This window comes from Copidosoma floridanum, unplaced genomic scaffold, assembly GCF_036245765.1.
Source record: "Copidosoma floridanum isolate Cflo_tuat_1 unplaced genomic scaffold, Cflo_Japanese_pri ptg000025l, whole genome shotgun sequence".
Lineage (NCBI taxonomy): Eukaryota > Metazoa > Arthropoda > Insecta > Hymenoptera > Encyrtidae > Copidosoma > Copidosoma floridanum.
Window position 1 is genome coordinate 2,125,190 of NW_028321902.1, and position 19,380 is coordinate 2,144,569.

Sequence of the window (19,380 nt, forward strand, 5' to 3'; positions counted from 1 at the left end):
TACCGTACTACTTATTTTATGGTTTACAACAACAGTTTGATTGACGATCCAATCTTATTAAAATAGCGTAGGTAATAGATTTTTTAGAAAAAGTTGCAGTCTAAAAACATGTGCCGATCTGCAGCTATTTTAATTTTAGTAAATCCTCTCAGCGGAAGCTACATAAAAACTTGTTCTCGTCAGCTGCAACGCCACATGCTCCACCACTCCTTGACTTGGCTAATATAACGTGCATTCAAGGTAAAATCACTAGCATTCGCGAATCACACGCTCGGCTGCTCGCACGAAGCGTCGGGAATTGATTGTCATGTTCTTCGTTGCGTCTGCGTTGAGTCATTTGAAGTAATTTTCCTGGTTGGATAGAGCAAACATGGATTACCTAATATGGACAGTGGTTGTGGTAATAATCACATTTATATTTTACAAAGCCAACAGAAGAAGGTATTATTTTAAGGAAAGAGGCATACCACAGCCGTTTGAATGGCCTTTTGTTGGGATATCGGGATCTAATGTATTTAAAGGAAGACACATCAGTCACATACTCAAGGATGTGTACAACATAAACAAAGAAGCCAAGTACGTTGGGTGTCACATGTTGACCAGCAGAGTTATTGTTGTGCGTGATTTGGACTTGATAAAAAGTGTTCTTGTGAAAAATTTCGATCACTTTGCCTACCGCAAGAGTTTTGTCGACGAGAATGTGGATCCGTTGTTTGGCAAAAATTTGGCCTTTATCAATGGTGACAAGTGGCGTGACGTGCGAACATTATTAAGCCCGGCTTTTACATCAAGTAAAATGCGAGGAATGTTTGGTCCCATGAACAAGTGTGCCGATAATTTTTCACGTCAGTTTTTGGATCTTTACAAGGATAAAAAGGAAATCGATACCAAAGATGCTTTTACGAGATATGCCAATGACGTTATAGCTACATGTGCTTTTGGTATTGAAGTTGACAGTTTGAAAGATAGAGAAAACGAATTTTACGTCACGGGTAAGAGATGCACTGATTTTCAGAAAATGCCACTAGTGAAATTGCTTTTCATGTCTGCCTTCCAAAGATTATCACAAATACTTGGTATGAGATTAATATCAAAATCTGACACTGATTACTTTGTTAAAATTATCAAATCTACTATCAGAACGAGAGAAGAAAAGGGGATTACGAGGCCAGATATGTTACAAATGATGATGGAGGCACGAGATACAAAATCGTATGAAAATTTGCTCGACATCACTGCACAGGCTTTTATATTTTTTCTCGGTGGCTTTGAAAGCACGGCTTCTCACATGTGTCTAATAGCTAATGAGCTTGCAGCCCATCCAGACATTCAAAAACGCTTACAAGATGAAGTTGATGCGGTAATGGAGAAATGCAATGGGAAACCAACGTATGAAGTCGTAAATAACGATATGCCTTACATGGATGCCGTTTTTAGTGAGACAATGAGGTTGTATCCAGTAAGTTTTCTCGGTCGAGTAGTGTCCAAGGACTTCGAGCTGCCGCCAGCTTTACCAGACTCCAAACCGTTTGTGGCAAAAGAAGGGCTGGAAGTTTTCATACCATCTTCCGCTATTCACCTAGATCCGGACTATTACGAGGATCCCGAGACATTCAATCCAGATAGATTTTTGAATAAAAAAATAACAACCTTTGATGTCACGAATTTGGGCTTCGGGATGGGTCCAAGAGTGTGTATAGGAAATCGTTTTGCTATTCTTGAAACGAAGATTTTATTTTTGCACTTTTTGACAAAGTGTAATCTGGAACTGTGCAAAAAATCACCAGTACCTTTTGAATATGATCAATTTAGTTTTGTACCAAATGCAAAAAATGGATTTTGGTTAAAAATAAGTCCCAGAAAGTAGTTTTCCTGTGATATGTCATATTAGTAATATCATGTAAGAACCTTGTATTACTTGGTACTTATAGTAACAAAATTGTAAAAATAATGCGAGTGTAATGTAAGTATGTCGTTTCACTCATGATAGTTAAATTAAATGATGTGTAATTCTTATCATACTCATGTTTTTGTAACGTGATAGTAATGTATATAAAACTTGTGTTGTAATATTTTTTAGCAAAGCATCACTTAGAGAATAAATTTCATTGAATACAGAAGCTTAATCGCTTTGTTATTTAATCACGTGAAAAAACCCTTCCTCTTCTTTAATGAATTACGTAATTGGTGGCAGCCATTGTGATATTATGTTACCTTTTAGCCAAATAATATATTTGTCAATAAACAAGCTACCTGACCATACACTAAAAAAATTTTATCGTTGTGTTAGCTCTAAATATTAGAAAATACTATCTCAACTATTTCTGCTTAATTTATCTAGAAAATCAAGTGAATGCTCCGATATATTATTGCGGTGGACGTGTCTGTAGTATTTCTTTAGTATGTTCCACAGTAATTACACATTTATTTCGTTTTTACATTATGTAAAATATTTTCATTGAATTTATTCCCCCAAACTCTTGTAGACTAACAAATTATTTATAGATTCATTAAAGTACTTCCATGTAAAGCTAGACCTTAAATGAGCTGATGTGTCGCACAAGTTTCAACTCGATGCTTTTGTAGATATAGGCTTTAACCTTGCACACCTCTCGCTCATCTTTTGCAAAAGATCCAAAAATTCATTGCTGCTTATACCGAACGATCGACCGCCATGCGCGTTATCAACTTAACAAAAAAAATAAATTTGTTATTTAGACTGTGTTATTCAGAAATATGTTATATAAAGATTGCAAAATTAGAGTGGCAACATTACGAAAACAATTTTAATCTGCGAGTATAGGTAATCAACGCCACCAACCATACAGTTTTGAAATTAAATTTTTTTCTGACGTGGTATACTAATAAATCACATCACAATATTATTATCAGTAATACTACTTTATTTATAACATTTCACTGCAGCCAATATATCGGTCACACGGGATTAAAATGCTTGTATTTGCAGCTCAACGATTCGCACGTCACGACGCAGCTTCAGTACTATAGTGTAGTGTCATTGAAATAAGTTAATTTACAAAATAAAATGAGTATGTTTTACTTTATATGGACGTTTTTAATAGTGACAGTGACATTTGTATTGTATAATGTAAACAAAAGAAGATATCATTTCAAAAAAAGAGGTATACCACAACCGTTCGAATGGCTGTTTACTGGTATTTCTGTGGTCGATATTTTAAAAAAAAGACATATGAGTTATTTACTAAAAGATTTGTACAACATGAATAAAGATGCTAAATATGTCGGTTGCCACATATTGTTAAAAGAAGTTATTGTTGTGCGTGATTTGGACTTGATAAAAAGTGTTCTCGTGAGAAATTTTGATTCCTTTGCTTATCGCAAAAAAGCTTTCGACAGAAATGCCGATCCATTGTTTGGCCAAAGTTTAGCTTTTATTAACGGACCAAAGTGGCGCGAGGTGCGTGCATTATTGAGCCCCGCTTTTACATCAAGTAAAATGCGAGGAATGTTTGGTCCCATTGACATGTGTGCCGATAATTTTTCACGTCAGTTTTTAGATCTTTACAAGGATAAAGAGGAAATCGATACCAAAGATGCTTTCTCGAGATATGCCAATGACGTTATAGCTACATGTGCTTTTGGTGTTGAAGTTGACAGTTTGAAAGATAGAGAAAACGAGTTTTACGTCACGGGTAGGAGATGCACTGATTTCAAGAACATTCCACTAGCTAATCTTGTCCTTATTAAAAACTTTCCAAGTCTCTCAAAAAAACTTGGCATGAGACTTATATCAAAGTCGGACACAGATTATTTTATTAAAGTTATCACATCAACTATTAGAACAAGAGAAGAAAAAGGTATTACTAGGCCAGATATGTTACAGATAATGATGGAGGCACGAGATACAAAATCGTATGAGAGTTTGCTCGACATCACAGCACAGGCATTTATATTTTTTATCGGTGGATTAGAAAGCACTGCTTCTCACATGTGTCTAATAGCTAATGAGCTTGCAGCCCATCCAGACATTCAAAAACGCTTACAAGATGAAGTTGATGCGGTAATGGAGAAATGCAATGGGAAACCAACGTATGAAGTCGTAAATAACGATATGCCGTACATGGATGCCGTTTTTAGTGAGACAATGAGGTTGTATCCAGTAAGTCCCATCCGACGTCTAGTGTCTGAGGATTTTGAGTTTCCACCGGCCTTGCCAGGCTGTAAACCTTACGTTGCAAAGAAAGGAATTGAAATTATCATACCAAGTTGTGCTATATTGAAGGATCCAAATTACTACGAGGATCCCGAGACATTCAATCCAGATAGATTTTTGAATAAAAAAATAACAACCTTTGATATCAAAAATTTGGGATTTGGAATTGGTCCGAGAAATTGTATAGGGAATCGTTTTGCCATACTTGAAACGAAGATTTTGTTTTTGCATCTTTTAACAAAGTGTAATTTGGAACTGTGCAAAAAGTCACCAGTACCTTTTGAATACGATAAATATAGTTTTGTGCCAAATGCAAAAAATGGATTTTGGTTAAAAATGAGTCGTAGGCAGTGACTTTTTATTAGTTGTCTTTAATTTATTTAGATACTCGATACGATTTATCATATTTTGCAGTTGAATTATTTTCTTTATAAAGTTATTCTAGTATTTTAATGAAAGATGTTTTATATTGTATCATTGACTCATGTAAATCATTAGTTATACTTTTAGCACATTATGAGTTTAGTAAAGCATACCTTTACGATAGTTCTTCTATTACTCAGAACTCAGTGTTAATTGTTAATGTCATCAGATATCGAGCATTGCGTTATTATTGCATTACATCGCATTTTATTGCATTATGTTTCACTATATGTTTTAATTAACAAAGGATAATGGCACAGCCCAAAATTTTTAATTTGAAGACTTGTTGAAAAAAATGTTATCCAGAACTATATAATCACATTGCTGACATTTCGTATTTCAGAACATTTTTATTTCACAGCCAATGTCAAGTTTTTGTGGGTGACTGTACAGTTGGATTTAATCAGTGCGTCACATACTTAACAAAGTATCAGCGTATGTGTAAGCACACCCACTGAGACGAGCGGGAGAGATTATACAACTGCGTCGCTCTCCGATACTTACATTTTACACTGGCACGTACCCGAGAATTTGACCGATCGTAATATCATTCGGCTGCATGTGAAACTTGTCAACATTCAGAAAATGACATGGATATTTATAATTTGTACATGGAGTTATATTATAAGCCACAGCTCTGACTTCACTTCACATCTTTTATATATCTGAACTAATATGTTGAATATTTCTGCCAGTAATCTGGTATATGATAATTAACTGTTGTTATAAATTTGAGAAGAGTTCTTTAAAAAAAAATTTTTTGTTTAGTATTTTACTTTTTAACACATGTATGTTTGGACTCTATGCATCAGTGGTATTATTACCAGTACTGAGATACTAACCATCCTCTAATTTTGGTTATCTAACAATCACACAGAATAAAAAAGCAAGCATTTACGAGATTACGACTCAGTAGCTTACGCGTTGTGTTTTCTACACCACGTTTCACATAACATCATATATATGAATTATAACGGCATTAAGAGTTAGTTACTTAATTGGCAAAAAATAAATATGGACTACTTTGTATGGGCATCTGTAGTAGTGATAATTATGCTTGTTTTTTACAAAGCCAACAGAAAAAGATATTACTTCAAAGAAAGAGGCATACCGCAACCATTTGAATGGCCGTTTATTGGGATATCAGCATCCGATGTGTTTAAAAAAAGACATATCAGTTACTTGTTAAAGGATGTATACAATATGAACAAAGAAGCCAAGTATATCGGGTGTCACATGATTACTACCAAAGTTATCATTGTACGTGATTTAGACTTGGTAAAAGCTATTCTTGTAAAAAATTTCGACAATTTTTGTGATCGAAAAAAGTACTTCGACAACAATGTCGACCCATTACTTGGACAAAGTTTGGCCTTTATAAATGGTGACAAGTGGCGTGAAGTGCGTGCATTGTTGACTCCCGCATTTACATCAAGTAAAATTCGAAGAATGATTTTCCATATTAACAAGTGTGCCGATAATTTTTCACGTCAGTTTGTAGATCTTTACAAGGATAAAGAGGAAATCGATACCAAAGATGCTTTCGCGAGATATGCCAATGACGTTATAGCTACATGTGCTTTCGGTGTTGAAGTTGACAGTTTGAAAGATAGAGAAAACGAGTTTTACGTCACGGGTAGGAGATGCACTGATTTTAAGAACATTCCACTAGCTAATCTTGTCCTTATTAAAAACTTTCCAAGTCTCTCACAAAAACTTGGCCTAAGACTTATGTCAAAGTCAGATACAAATTATTTTTTTAATATTGTTAAAACGACTATTAGAACAAGAGAAGAAAAAGGTATCACTAGGCCAGATATGTTACAAATGATGATGGAGACACAAGACACAAAATCTCACAAGAGTTTGATAGATATAACGGCTCAGGTTTTTCTTTTTTTCCTTGGTGGCTTAGAGAACAGTGCTTCTCACATGTGTCTAATAGCCAACGAGCTTGCAGCCCATCCAGACATCCAAAAACGCTTACAAGATGAAGTTGATGCGGTAATGGAGAAATGCAATGGGAAACCAACGTACGAAGCTGTAAGTAATGAAATGCCGTACATGGACGCTATCTTTAACGAAATTTTGAGGTTATATCCAGTAAGTCTCATTCGACGAATTGTGGTGAAAGATTTTGAGTTTCCACCGGCTTTGCCGGGCTGTAAATCTTTTGTTGTAAAAAAAGGCGATTGCATTATCATACCAAGTTGTGCCATACAAGTAGATCCAAATTACTACGAGGATCCCGAGACATTTAATCCCAACAGATTTTTGAACAAAAAAATCACAGTTACTGATGTCAAAAATTTGGGTTTTGGAATGGGTCCGAGAGCGTGTATAGCATACCGTTTTGCGATTTTGGAAATAAAAGTTTTGTTTTTGCATCTTTTAACAAAGTGTAATCTGGAACTGTGCAAAAAATCACCAGTACCTTTTGAGTACAGTAGATATAGTTTTGTTCCGAATGCGAAAAATGGTTTTTGGTTAAAAATAAGTCGCCGAAGGTAATTTTCTGTAATATGTCATTGTAATGACATTATTAAGGATTTGATGTGTTTGTCGTTTTTTATCGATAGAAAGCAATTCATAATTTTTTTGTAACATGTTGAAATTTATCTTCCAGAGAAAAAAATACAACTGTGTGTATCTAACATTGATGAAAGCAACGAAAAAAAATTTTTATCATGTTAGAGATTACTGTATTTAGTAAGTCTTTTATGAATTTAATCATCGTGTGATAGTTATTAGTAGTAAAATATTCATTATGTTATTTTTTCTGTGAACATAAATATAATATTATGATAATTTTTCTGTTTTTACGGAATAATTATGTGTTATAAGAAAAATAAAATCTCTGAAACTTTCTATATTATATGTGTCAGTTAGGAGTTTTTGTCATACTTCCCATGTGCCTTGATAACATACGTTAGTCACTTGCTGCTACAAGGTCGGATGCTCTGATTTCATAAAGGTAACTCTCGTACTCAAACTTTTTGCCTCTTTTCGTCTCTCTCTCTCTCTCTCTTCCTCTCTTTCTCTCTCGCTCTAGTGTGTACATCTCTACTGGTATTTTATCATGCAAATAATAATTATTATGTAAATAATTTACTTATAGCTATGTATTAACAATTTAATTTACTATTATAAAATTTCTCAACTTGTGTGACCCTATGAAGTTAAGCCTTATGTCACTATAATAAAGTAATTCATCAATCTGTCTCCGAATCTCTCTCCCTCTCTCCTCTTTTTTAGCTGTTTTTTAGTAGTCAATTCTTTAAAAAGTAGATTGAGATATCACAACAAAATAAGCAAAAAGAAAATAATATTATTTGATGTATGATTATTATCTTCATTTATCTTAAATAACAAAAAACTTTTGTCAAAAACAATCTGACGAGAATAAAGCTCTGTTGACCATGAGTTATAACTGATTATATTATTTGATGGTAATTCAAACAATCAGACCCCAGACTTGCATTTATTCACGTAAATCATTGTCAACTAGTAGATCATCATCCTGTGTTTGATCATTGAAAAACTTGAAGTAGCCGGATTAAGTGGCTTAATTAGCAGATAATAATAGTTTTAAATAAAGCTTTATTCAGTCGTACCGATGTCGTATAAATTTTTTTACGAATTCCAACAAATGCATGTATTTCTAAAATGAACAATTTCGTAAGATAATAATTGCTTAATGATTTTGGATTTCATTTTGGAGCATAAATTGCATCATGATAAAAAATTTAAATATAAATCGTTACAACAGCTTTTAAGCTTACTGGGCCTCGATCTTCTTTTTCTTTTTTGCTCATTTTAAAATTTAAAATACTGCTTTTAAGTGATTAAATGAAATAAATAAAATTACGAATGGATGAAAACATGACGTGAAACATTTTTCTTGTAAATACTGTGAACTAGAGTTATTAAAATAGAATTATCTAGTGACCGATAGAAGGAAAACTTTTATAAAGTCCCTGTTACTCGAGCATATATATTTATACATCTACTAACAATTGTATGACAAATGTATGGTTGGAAGTATTTTGAAATAAAAAAAATTTCTTTCGATACATTTTTGACTCCAAGACTTTGATCTTCTGCAGGCTTCTAGTGGTAGCATAGTTTTTTAGTTTTCAACAGATTCTAAACATGTTTAAGTTTTCTTTGCGTACCGAAATGACTTAATAATAATATTTGTACTTATTTAAGCAGAACATGATCTCGAAAACCTTTGAACCACACAACTCTTGAGCTAAGAATTATAAAAGAGATGTAAAGTGTAGGTTTCGTATATTTAGTGAATTTTCAGCTTTTTTCAGCTTCAAAACAACAAAGTATATAAAAAAAGTATTATTTTCTCTTTACTAGAGTTGCAGAAATTAAAAAATATGGGTTGATCTCGAAATTGTGTTTTTAATTAGTGTTATGCTTCTTCTATAAATTAGAAAGAAGTTATGTTAGTCACATCTGACTTCGAGATATTTTTTAAATTTTTATTTATACTTCTTAAAGCCAAAAATATTGCTTTGAACTTTGGAAAATTTCCAATTGTTAAATCGAATCGCTCATACATGTCTTCAGTGGATTAAATATAAAGGCACCCGATAAGTTCAAGTCAACAGGCAATAAGATTACACATCATTGCTCTGCACATGAGTACTTCACGCAGTATTCGTACAACTTTAGTCTCTCGATGCATAGCGATCCTTTGGTAACGTTTGAAACACTGCACAATTAATACATAATCAAGTTCACTTTGAATAAAAAAAGTTATTACAGTTTAGAAATTCTGGTTATTATGGCTTTCTGGATTTGGTTAATTTTTTTAAGTGTAATCTACGTTGTGTGGAAAAATGTTAAAATGAGATGGTACTTCATTAAACACGGAGTGCCTGCATATCCTAAATTACCGTCCATCGGTATTTTTGGTGTTAATTTAATAAAGCGATGTCATGCCAATATCATAATAAAGGATTTGTATGCTGCGAATAAAAAAGCAAAATACGTTGTTTCCTACTTTTTTGTCAGCCATGCAATTGTCGTACGTGATCTTGACTTGATAAAATCCGTGTTCATTAAAAACTTTGACCATTTCGCTCATCGTAGAACTTTTGTCGAAGAGGCAACCGATCCACTAACTGGTAAGAACTTGGCTTTTTTAAATGGCGATAAATGGAGAGATGTGCGTAGTTTATTGAGTCCAGCGTTTACGTCAAGTAAAATCCGGACGATGCACGGGTTGATATCTCAATGTGCTGAAAGTTTTGCGGAAACGTTTATCAAACTGTTTGCCAATGTTGATGCTATTGACATTAAAGATGTTTTTGGTCGATTTACAACAGATATAATAGCTACCTGTGCTTTTGGTATTGAGGTTAACAGTTTGGACAATCCAAACGATAAGTTTTACGTCACGGGAAGAGAGTGCTCTTTTTCTAATAGAAAAATTCTGCTCAGATTCTTGTTACCTGCCATGTTCCCAAAACTGGCAGCCAAGTTAGGTACTAGGATCATCCCTAAAGAAGAAACTGATTTCTTTATTAATATTATCGAAACAACGATAAAGACAAGACAAGAGAAGGGTATCACTCGACCTGACATGTTGCAGCTTCTTATTGATGCTAAAAGTACAGTTGGGGGGGTTTCTAGTGAAGATTTGATAGAAATCACAGCTCAAGTCTTTGTTTTCATCCTCGGTGGCTTCGACACCACATCTGATTTCATGTGCTTGATGGCACACGAACTAGCTGTCAATCCCGATGCTCAGCAAAAACTTCAGTCAGAAATAGATAAAGTCATGAAGGAATGTGATGGTAAGCCCACATACGAAGCTATTGGTAATATGAACTATTTGGATGCTGTTTTCTACGAAACTATGAGAATGCATCCTATCGCTTACGTGTCGAGGATGTGCTCCAAGGACTTTGAGTTTCCACCAGCGTTACCTGGAGGAAAACCAATCACAATTAAATCAGGAACAGAAGTTTTTGCAGCTGTTGCAGCTATCCATAGAGACCCAGTTTATTATGAAAATCCAGATAAATTCGATCCTGATAGATTTTTGAACAAGAAGATTAGTGGTGATGTGTTCAATTTGGGCTTTGGTTTAGGCCCAAGAATGTGCATAGGTAGGCGTTTCGCCATACATGAGATTAAGACTTTGTTTACTCAGTTACTGTCCAAGTGTAGCCTTGAACCATGTAAAAAAACTTGTATACCATTTGAACACGATTCCAGTCAATTTGCGGTGTATCCAAAGGGTGGATTTTGGTTGAAGATGAAATCTTAAACAACCCTTTAAATCCTTTTAAACTATTGGAGTAGCTACGCTGTTAAAATGTTTTATGGCTTTTGCCTCTCACTCTATAATTTATTAATTATCAGTCACTCAATGTACAACAAACATATAAGTATGTATTAAATTGTAATAAGATATAAATTTAATCATTGTTTTTTATGAGAGACTTTTTTACGGAATGCATCAGTTCATCAAGTAGATAAGGTTTTCCAAAATAAGGAAAAAAAGTGAGATTCTAGATTTTTATCAGTGATAAAAGGTATGACTTGATGAATTTAATATTGAGACTAATTAATTCTTTCAAGTACGAAAAAAAATTTGTTAACTTAAGGTGCTTGGTTGATATAATCAAACAAAATTGTTTACCGTCACAACTATTTCAGTAGATGGAAGAATGGTTTTGTTTTTATAAAACATGCGATTTGTGTAACGATTCAACTCATATAACGCTTATTGTAATTAGAAGATATAGTATGTAACTTTGTGTTCTTAAGGTGATTATAATAAATTGTTTTAATAACTAATTTACTTGACTTTCTAATTAGTTAATCTATCCAACACTAATTTATTTAAGCTGTAGTACAGTGTACACTTAAATCGATATTACAGAATTTTTAAGAAATGATGAACGTTCTTGCTGTAATACTTGTCATGGAATTGACATCAAGGTTTTTTTTTCCATTTTGAAAGAATAGTATTTTTTATATTGTTCTACATATAACGATAATTTTTATTGGCTCACGTTTATTTCATCTTTTTATAATTAAATACAGATTGCCTTCATGAGAGTTGTTTAGCATGTCTACAATTACTGACTTTATCCGTGACATGCCCTATTGTTTCTTCTTTTTTACTACGTATTCAGTGCTATACACACATAAATACATCATAAACTAGATGTCGTAAAATTGACATTAACCTTTTATATACCAAGAGTTGTGACATGGCTATGATTTTAAGATAAAATTGTAAAATTTTGAAACATTATCATATCGTCCGATTGAAAGTTGTCGATACTTATTTGAAGAAATGCGTTTGGAGGATTGTGAAATTGACATAATTGTCCATTATTTCGAAAGATTATGAGCGAAATTTCTAAAAATTAAAAAACTTTTGTCCTGTCCAAGCAGTTCTCAATCTTTTGTTCGTGTACTACCTAGTTGGACTTTGCAGGAAGGGTTCCCAGCCCGAGTGAAAAATTTTTCCAACACAATAACCCACTTCCATCATCTCTCGAAAGCATAAAGCGCAAAAACTCACTTATGACTCCTTATCTATCTCCTTCTTATCTCCCTGGAGTGTTGTCGTCCGTGTGTCCGCGCATTTTACCCAGCCCCGTTACTTTGTAAACTCAATTTTTGCTCGCCCGCGAACTCGTCATCGAACATTTTTTTATTGGATCGGCGAGACCTTGCGCGTGTCCCGCACAGCCGAGTCTTAACAACTTTTAACTGATCGTGACAGCGTCAAAACTCGTCGAGCTCAGAGGAAAGTCGGCACGATCGATCATCTGTACTGGTCCGTAAAAACCACGATGATGATGATCAATCGAGGATTTATAATTTATCGAGGGAATCGGTCTACTACAACTCGATAATTAAAGTGACCATTTGAAACATTTTAATCCCAAGTGCAAAAGCTCAGTGTGTGAGACGATAAAATCGTGCAATTTCGAGACCCCTTCTTTAAAATTATCTTTAAAATGACAGATAAAAAACTTAAAAATTTTGCGATTTCGCTGAAATTTAAATTACTTTTAAGATACTTCATATAATGAGTATAAACTATGGATGAAAATAAAATTCTGAAGTTCACTATGGGTTTCTACCTACTGTCAATAGTAAATAGATGAATGAAAGTTTTTTGGGCTATTTTAATGAAACATTTAATTTGGTGTTACACTACAACCAATTGTAGTTATTAATTGACGTGATGAAATTTCTTAGACACCTTGGAAAAACGCATTTCTCATGGAACCGTTGCAAAATCGCGTCGAACCACCAGGTCCCTTTGCAAAATCCCACTCACGCGCACCATGAGCGAAAATCAAAGCACAACCCTCGCCAAAGTTATACGCACCAACATGTTGGGCTGGCGAGAGAAATAATGCGATTATTCGGGAAGGGAATCTCCGAGGCCCGGGTAATTGGCGTCCTTCCATGGCGCACTTTAACCGGAGCGCCAATTTACTCCCCGACGCAAGGCTAATGACCTGCTGGTCGCGCTCGTGGTCTGCGAACTCGGGAAATTCGATAACGCGACGAGCTTCATCTTCGACCGGACGATCCATCGGGTGATAGGTTTTTATTTGGAAATTGGCTATTTCCCCGCGGTTTCGCTCCCAGAGGACTTTGATGGTCCTTTTTGTCATGATTAATGCACCCATCATTTTTATTTTTTTATTTTGTACAAACCGATGATGCTCCACCAATTACAATGAACTGCAAAAAAATGCACATTTATTTTCTCAATGGTTTTTAACGAAAAATGGTACACGAACGATCGACGCATCAGCCTCGCAGCCGTAATGCACTATTATCTTAATGCAACGCAAACAAAGCGCCAGAGTATGTATAGTTTCAGGTGCATTCATTATGCAAACATAATAGAGATATCTAGCGCGATGTGTTTGCGTTTCGTCTCAATTATCAGTGACATCACTGGCCAGACTATTGCTGACATAGACCACACCTCCGCAAGATAAATGCACGTTTTTTCGCGATGCAAAGTGGCGTTCTTGAGTTGTTTCAATGTCCATACATACATATGTATCATCAATGAACCAACCAACTCTTCTCGTATACTTTGATAATAGTTAATGAGTCCATGAATTCCATAATAAAAGTATACTTTTTTGCTAGTTCAGCTTTTCTCAGATTTGTAAGGATGTGAAGTATCAAAAGATGCTTGGGTTCATCAAAAAATAAAAAATTATAAGCTAAAAGGGCCGGTGTCTTTGTCAATAAAAGTATGTACCTAACATTGTATGATTTCTTGATGCCTTGAAAATACGGGTACAAATTTTCATGTTCAACAGAGCATACATCACTAAAAGCTGTATGAAACTCTCTTTGTTGTTGTTGTTGTTTTTTTTTCTTTTTATTGTTGAACTATGCATAATGCACGTTTTCATCCAAATGAGGTCAAACATGTGAAAAACTCGAATTTTAACATTTTTTCCGAAAAATAACTCTGCTGGAAGTTTCATCGCAATTAAATAATAATATTGCAGTTGTTCGTGCCAGAGTATCGACACGTTAACATAACAACCACCAAGACAGACGTCAATTTTCCCTCTATCCACTGCTTTCTCCGTCCGTCTCCGTTTTCCCGGTGACTGCAACATCACGTACGCGAGATGTACATGGCCGCGCACGCGAATTTTTACACACTCGTATTACGCGTAATACCTAGAGAGCGAGAGTCACGAGTGTCACTACGGAGTTTTCGAGCGGATTATAGTAGAGACGCGTGACGTGGGAGGAACGGGTTGTTGTTTTTTTTTTTTTTTTTTTTCCAAGTCCTTTTAGGGTGATTGTTTATAATCGGCCATTGGTATATGTTTGGCGATACATGTGGGAATGTATATATATAAATTTTTTTTTTTCATTTTGCTAAAAGCAGCGATACACTTTGAGATTAACATATAGACGCAAAGCCTAATAGCCGCTTACGCGCGCCCACTTATTCCCGAGACTCAGCTTCATAAGTATTCCGGTCGAGGAGTTGGTAGGAGCGTTTTAGAGGCACCATCGAGCGAATCACGACTTCGGACTTCCTTTTTCGTTGCGAGGCTTATCTCGTATTATATTTTGGGGCCGTACGATTGTTTGCTGCTGAGCGGCTTTTTTTTATTTTATCATCTCAACTCTATGTTTTTTTTTTATATTTAAATAATCCATCAAGTCTCTTTTTTTCTTTCATAACGTTACTGCAAAATTTTGTTTTTACTCCAAACGTACTTATCATTTTTTTTTTTTATGTTATGGCTTGCCTCTACCGCATTTTTTTGTCTTCTTTGATTTGATTGTATCTTTTTTATTTTTCACACGAGTTTTAATTAATTGTGACTGGTTTTAAAGGCACCGTTAATTTTAATTTCCTTTTAACTTACACTGCGAATATTTTAATCAAACAAAAAGCGTAAAAGTCGAAAAACAAATGCAACACAGGAGCATTTGCGTTTGACCATCAGCATGATTGTCGTGCTTTCCCATCACGTTGAAAGTAAAAAAAAATGTCGATCTCGCGAAATGATGTAAGATGCCACTTTAATTTAGTATTAACTAGAATAAATTCGCGATGGAAAGAGAAAATCGAAACGCGATCGCAAACGGCAACCGTAAAAATAAGAAACTCATCCATCAATAGACCCCAAGTGATGGTGGAAAAAAAAAAAAAAAAAACCTATCGCTGTACAAGATGTCAAAAAACGCACTCCTCCTCCCCTATACCTAGGGGACAAAGGGACGTGCGCCACCAAATCTCTCAGTCGACATCGTAATAAACAAACGCGCGCCTCGTCTCTCATTTAATATCCAAAGAGCTTCCTCCTCTCTCGCTTGGGGCGAATTTTTGCTTCCTCTTGCCGACGTCCTCGCTGGTAACTCTCTCTGGTAAATGCACTGGTGTATGTATAGTCAGACGATTCTATTTCATAAAGGCACAACCACGCACGGGCATATATACATATATATGTATTCACAGGTGAATGCCGGGCTCTCCTCTTTATTAAATACAGTTCGGCATCTCTCCTGTCTATACGCACACGCTCGGTTCTAGAGGCTGCGCCTCTTAGATACACGTACGCTTAAGTAATTTAATTAGAGTGACTAGCTCGAGCTCCGAGACGTGACTCTTGCTCCTTTATCCCCCTCCCGGCCCCGTGCCCTTCATGTCCTTTCGTTAGCTGGATTCTCTCTATTTCGATAAAAGGAGGCGCTCTCTCTCTCTGGTTCTTTGTGCGGTCGGATGAGCGAGACTGCGGGGAGCGTCGGAGTGAGGTGAAAAGAGATTATTTTCCTAACGCGGTTCCGAGGTGGCAATTACGTGAAATGTTGCTGCTGATCTTCGAAAAATCGACGGTGCTTGGATCGACTGATTTACTAATGCGTGCTGTGGAACTCTATAGCGACACAAGGTTTGAGCACTACGACTCTTATGTGGATGCGTACAATTTTTGGTTTATCGATCCGACTCTTTCAATAACGCGTTGAGTCATTGGAATTCGTATGAAAATTGTGGAAATGTCAAGTATAACAACCTACAAGATCTGACAGTTTGTATGGAATTTGAATATTTTGAAATCTCACTTATTTGATTTATAAAAGGAGATCTTTTAAATCACTTTTTCTGTGTGATATTCATAGCATTACTCATAAATACGGGACTGGTACCTTTCATTCTATTATTGCTGGGTACCAGAAGTCACATCATAGTAATAGAAGGTGTAAATACTTTGATTTATTTTATCATAAAATAACGTGGAATTACGACCAATTAACCAAATTGAACTTAATGAACGTGAGTTTCGTCAAATTAATCATCTCCGACGTGAAATCTTCACCAAGTGCAGACCGAGAATATTGATTGATAAGGATACAATGAGAAAACCGGCAAAATTGAATCAAAGAAGACCGGAACAACTCGAAAACAAACGCGTGACAAAGAAAAACAGCTGTAAAGCGATAGACGCGAAGCCTCGGGGCAAAACGGAAGACGAGAGAGGGACGACGAATTAACTTGCCGAGCAGTGCAAACCGGAGAAAGAAGAGGAGGCCGAGGAGGGGGGGAGGATCCGGGGGCTCCTTGTTGTATAAGTTTGCAATTGTACAGCTCCGCGCGCGCAAACTTTCGCGTTTTGTAACTTTCGCAAGTAATTATTCGCGGAAAATAAGACACGCCAGAGCAAGCCCGCGCGAGAGACCTTATTAAGCACTGTCGGTCGCCTGCAGGCGGGCGCTGCATCGTTTACCGCACCCCCTCCACCCGTACCAACGCCTTTGAATTTCGCGAGTTGTTGTTTCTGATGTTTCTTGGGGGTCTTGTTTCTTTTGAAAATATCATTAAATCGTTGCGTAAACGAAATAAAAAAACAATTATTCATCAAACAAGATTTTCGTTACCCAATAATAAGGGTACATACAGAGAAACATGAACGTAGTAGGTACGTGAGTGGAGGAGGTTTTTTTTCGTTTGCCGAAGGAGAGTTTGGAAAAGCTGCTCCCCCAAAGTCCCTCCTCACTCCAACAGTTTGTTCTAAATAATGCATTAAGCTCGCACGTACAAACCCTTACGCGCTCGGGATAAACACGTACGCTGGCGTCGAACGCACGCACGGAAATCCCTTGTTGTACGTGAGAGGGACGATTTTTTTCCTTTTTGCACGTGTTTTTCTCGCTCTGCTAGTCTTCTTTGGCGCGTGTGGGCTCAATTTGTATTTTACTTTTTAATTTTTTGTTCTCCATTACTCTATTTTTTTAACTTGTAACCCGTTAAAGATCAATATTTATACACAGTACTTTTGTGTACGACAAAAAATTTTGTTATCACTGTTTGACAATATCAAAATTACTGTATTTGTGTACTAAAGATGGAAAATCATCTAACGGGGTGTTATTTTAGTATCCAATCATTATTTAATCTGTTATTTTTAGAGTTACTAGCTATAGTTTTGTATTTTATACAAAAATTGAGGAGATTGAATAGAAAAGATTTGCGTTTATTATATTTTACTTAAATTTGTATTGCAAAGAATTTTGTTACTCATAGATTTTTGTACCTGATGAGGGCCGGGACGTTGTCCAAACGGCCGAAACGTTGTTTTGTTTTTTAATAAATTCAAAATATGACAGTACCACCATTGGACGTTGTTTTTAATTAAAGATTTTTATTTTACTTGATGAGCTGAAATTTTAAAATCACAACTGTTGGTTTCAAATGTGATTTTTACGCTTCCAAAATAGTTTTTAACAGCCCCATTAATTTCCTCTTAGTATTTTATTATTGATGTGTCTATCAAGAAATAAACTCGTATTTTATTGTTATTTTGTTAACATTCATAAGGATGGATATTATATGAATCCAAATTAATTTTTGAGATTCACTGAATAGGCTCAGAAATGTTATTTTCTTATTTTTACTGCAAATAGGAACCTGTTCCACGTATAATTTTCTGTAACGTTACGTATTCACCAAAAATACAAAGAAAAACGCACTTTAACCCTGTCCAATTAAACGATCCCTCCAAACGACGCTAATTTAATTAGATTTTTATTAAAGACACAGACCTACTCCCCCCTCCAAAACCCACCGCTGACACCACGTGTACGTCCGCCTCCGTGGAATCTCATTCGCCGCAAGACAGGGGACCGTCTCCGTATAATCCCGTTTCGTGCCGCACTAAATTGTCGTCTGGAAGACGAAGAAGAAGTACAGGGGCCGGCTCTCGTCTTCCTCGTCCCTTCACCCCCCCCCCCTGGTCTGCATTAATCACAGCCGGCCGGAAGCTAGACTCGTAGGTTAAAGCTCATCGCCCCCGGAAGGTAGGACGCGCGAAAAGACCACTGTGTAATTGGCCGGGATTTATACTTGTTGGGAAGCATTTTTTTTTTAATTATTACGACTAATACAAAAGAGATGGAAATTAGGCATGAAAAAAAATCATCATGAAGAAAGCGTGAAATACGAGGAGAACGAGGTGTGAGTGCGGGTGTGAAATGTAATGTGAGTCGGGAGTATTTACGAATTCTCGGTGCCTCCGCATGAAATTATTTTTCAAGCCTAGCTCCAGCGACGATGAGGATTTATGATTTGAAAGATGTTGCGACCGATTTTCGTAAAAGCGACAAGAAATCCGCATGTCAACTGTCACGACTTCATCCTCTACGGCGTTGACGAGATTAGCTGTAACAGCTGTGACAGCAAGGGTTGTATTGTTTTATTGCTTGGATGGAAGCGACAGGGATTTTTGAGACACTAGTCCTTGCTTCACTCCCGAAGAAACGTCGATGCTGAACCGCCCTTGTGCTTTTATTGAGTCGGCTTCTTGGAACTGCCTCGCTCGGGTGGAAAAAAAAGTTGTGTCTCGCTTTTGAAGTATCTCGATTTTTGATGGCAAAAATTTATCGAACGACAAAGTACATTGTTTCCACGAGAAATCGGGATTTTCCAAGTATTTCGGTTCGTTCCGAGAAAAAACTTCGAGCTTCGTAAGTTCGATAATCGCGTTGTTCAAAATTTCAGTCCAAAAATAAAAAAGTAGAAACCTTCGAAGTTACTCGATTTCACAGGCAATCACTCGAGACCGCGAACTCCTGTCCAGGTCATGGCAACTTGGATATGGCATTCCAACTTGGAGAGTGTGCTCTGTACCTTTGGGTCACGGATTTCAATAAAAACTTTGTGAAACATTTTCCATATAATACCATGTGGAAGCTCGACAGTCCGAAAACTGTGACAC

The 19,380-nt window shown here is 36.0% G+C and overlaps 2 protein-coding genes and 3 pseudogenes across 3 annotated transcripts in view; all 5 read left to right on the forward strand.

The window, feature by feature from the left end:
* Nucleotides 1-19,380, forward strand: part of bru3 (CUGBP Elav-like family member bruno 3) — an 825,259-nt gene that overhangs the window by 610,779 nt on the left and 195,100 nt on the right. The gene's annotated exons all lie outside the window — the stretch shown is intronic.
* On the forward strand, nucleotides 272-2,209 carry LOC106641501 (cytochrome P450 9e2 pseudogene; annotated as a pseudogene).
* LOC106641483 (cytochrome P450 9e2 pseudogene) lies at nucleotides 3,212-4,549 on the forward strand (annotated as a pseudogene).
* On the forward strand, nucleotides 5,260-7,161 carry LOC106641484 (cytochrome P450 9e2-like). The gene has a single exon (XM_089595454.1). The coding sequence runs from the start codon at nucleotides 5,633-5,635 to the stop codon at nucleotides 7,127-7,129; it is 1,497 nt and encodes a 498-aa protein (XP_089451580.1). The 5' UTR covers nucleotides 5,260-5,632; the 3' UTR covers nucleotides 7,130-7,161.
* Nucleotides 9,366-11,175, forward strand: LOC106641509 (cytochrome P450 9e2 pseudogene; annotated as a pseudogene).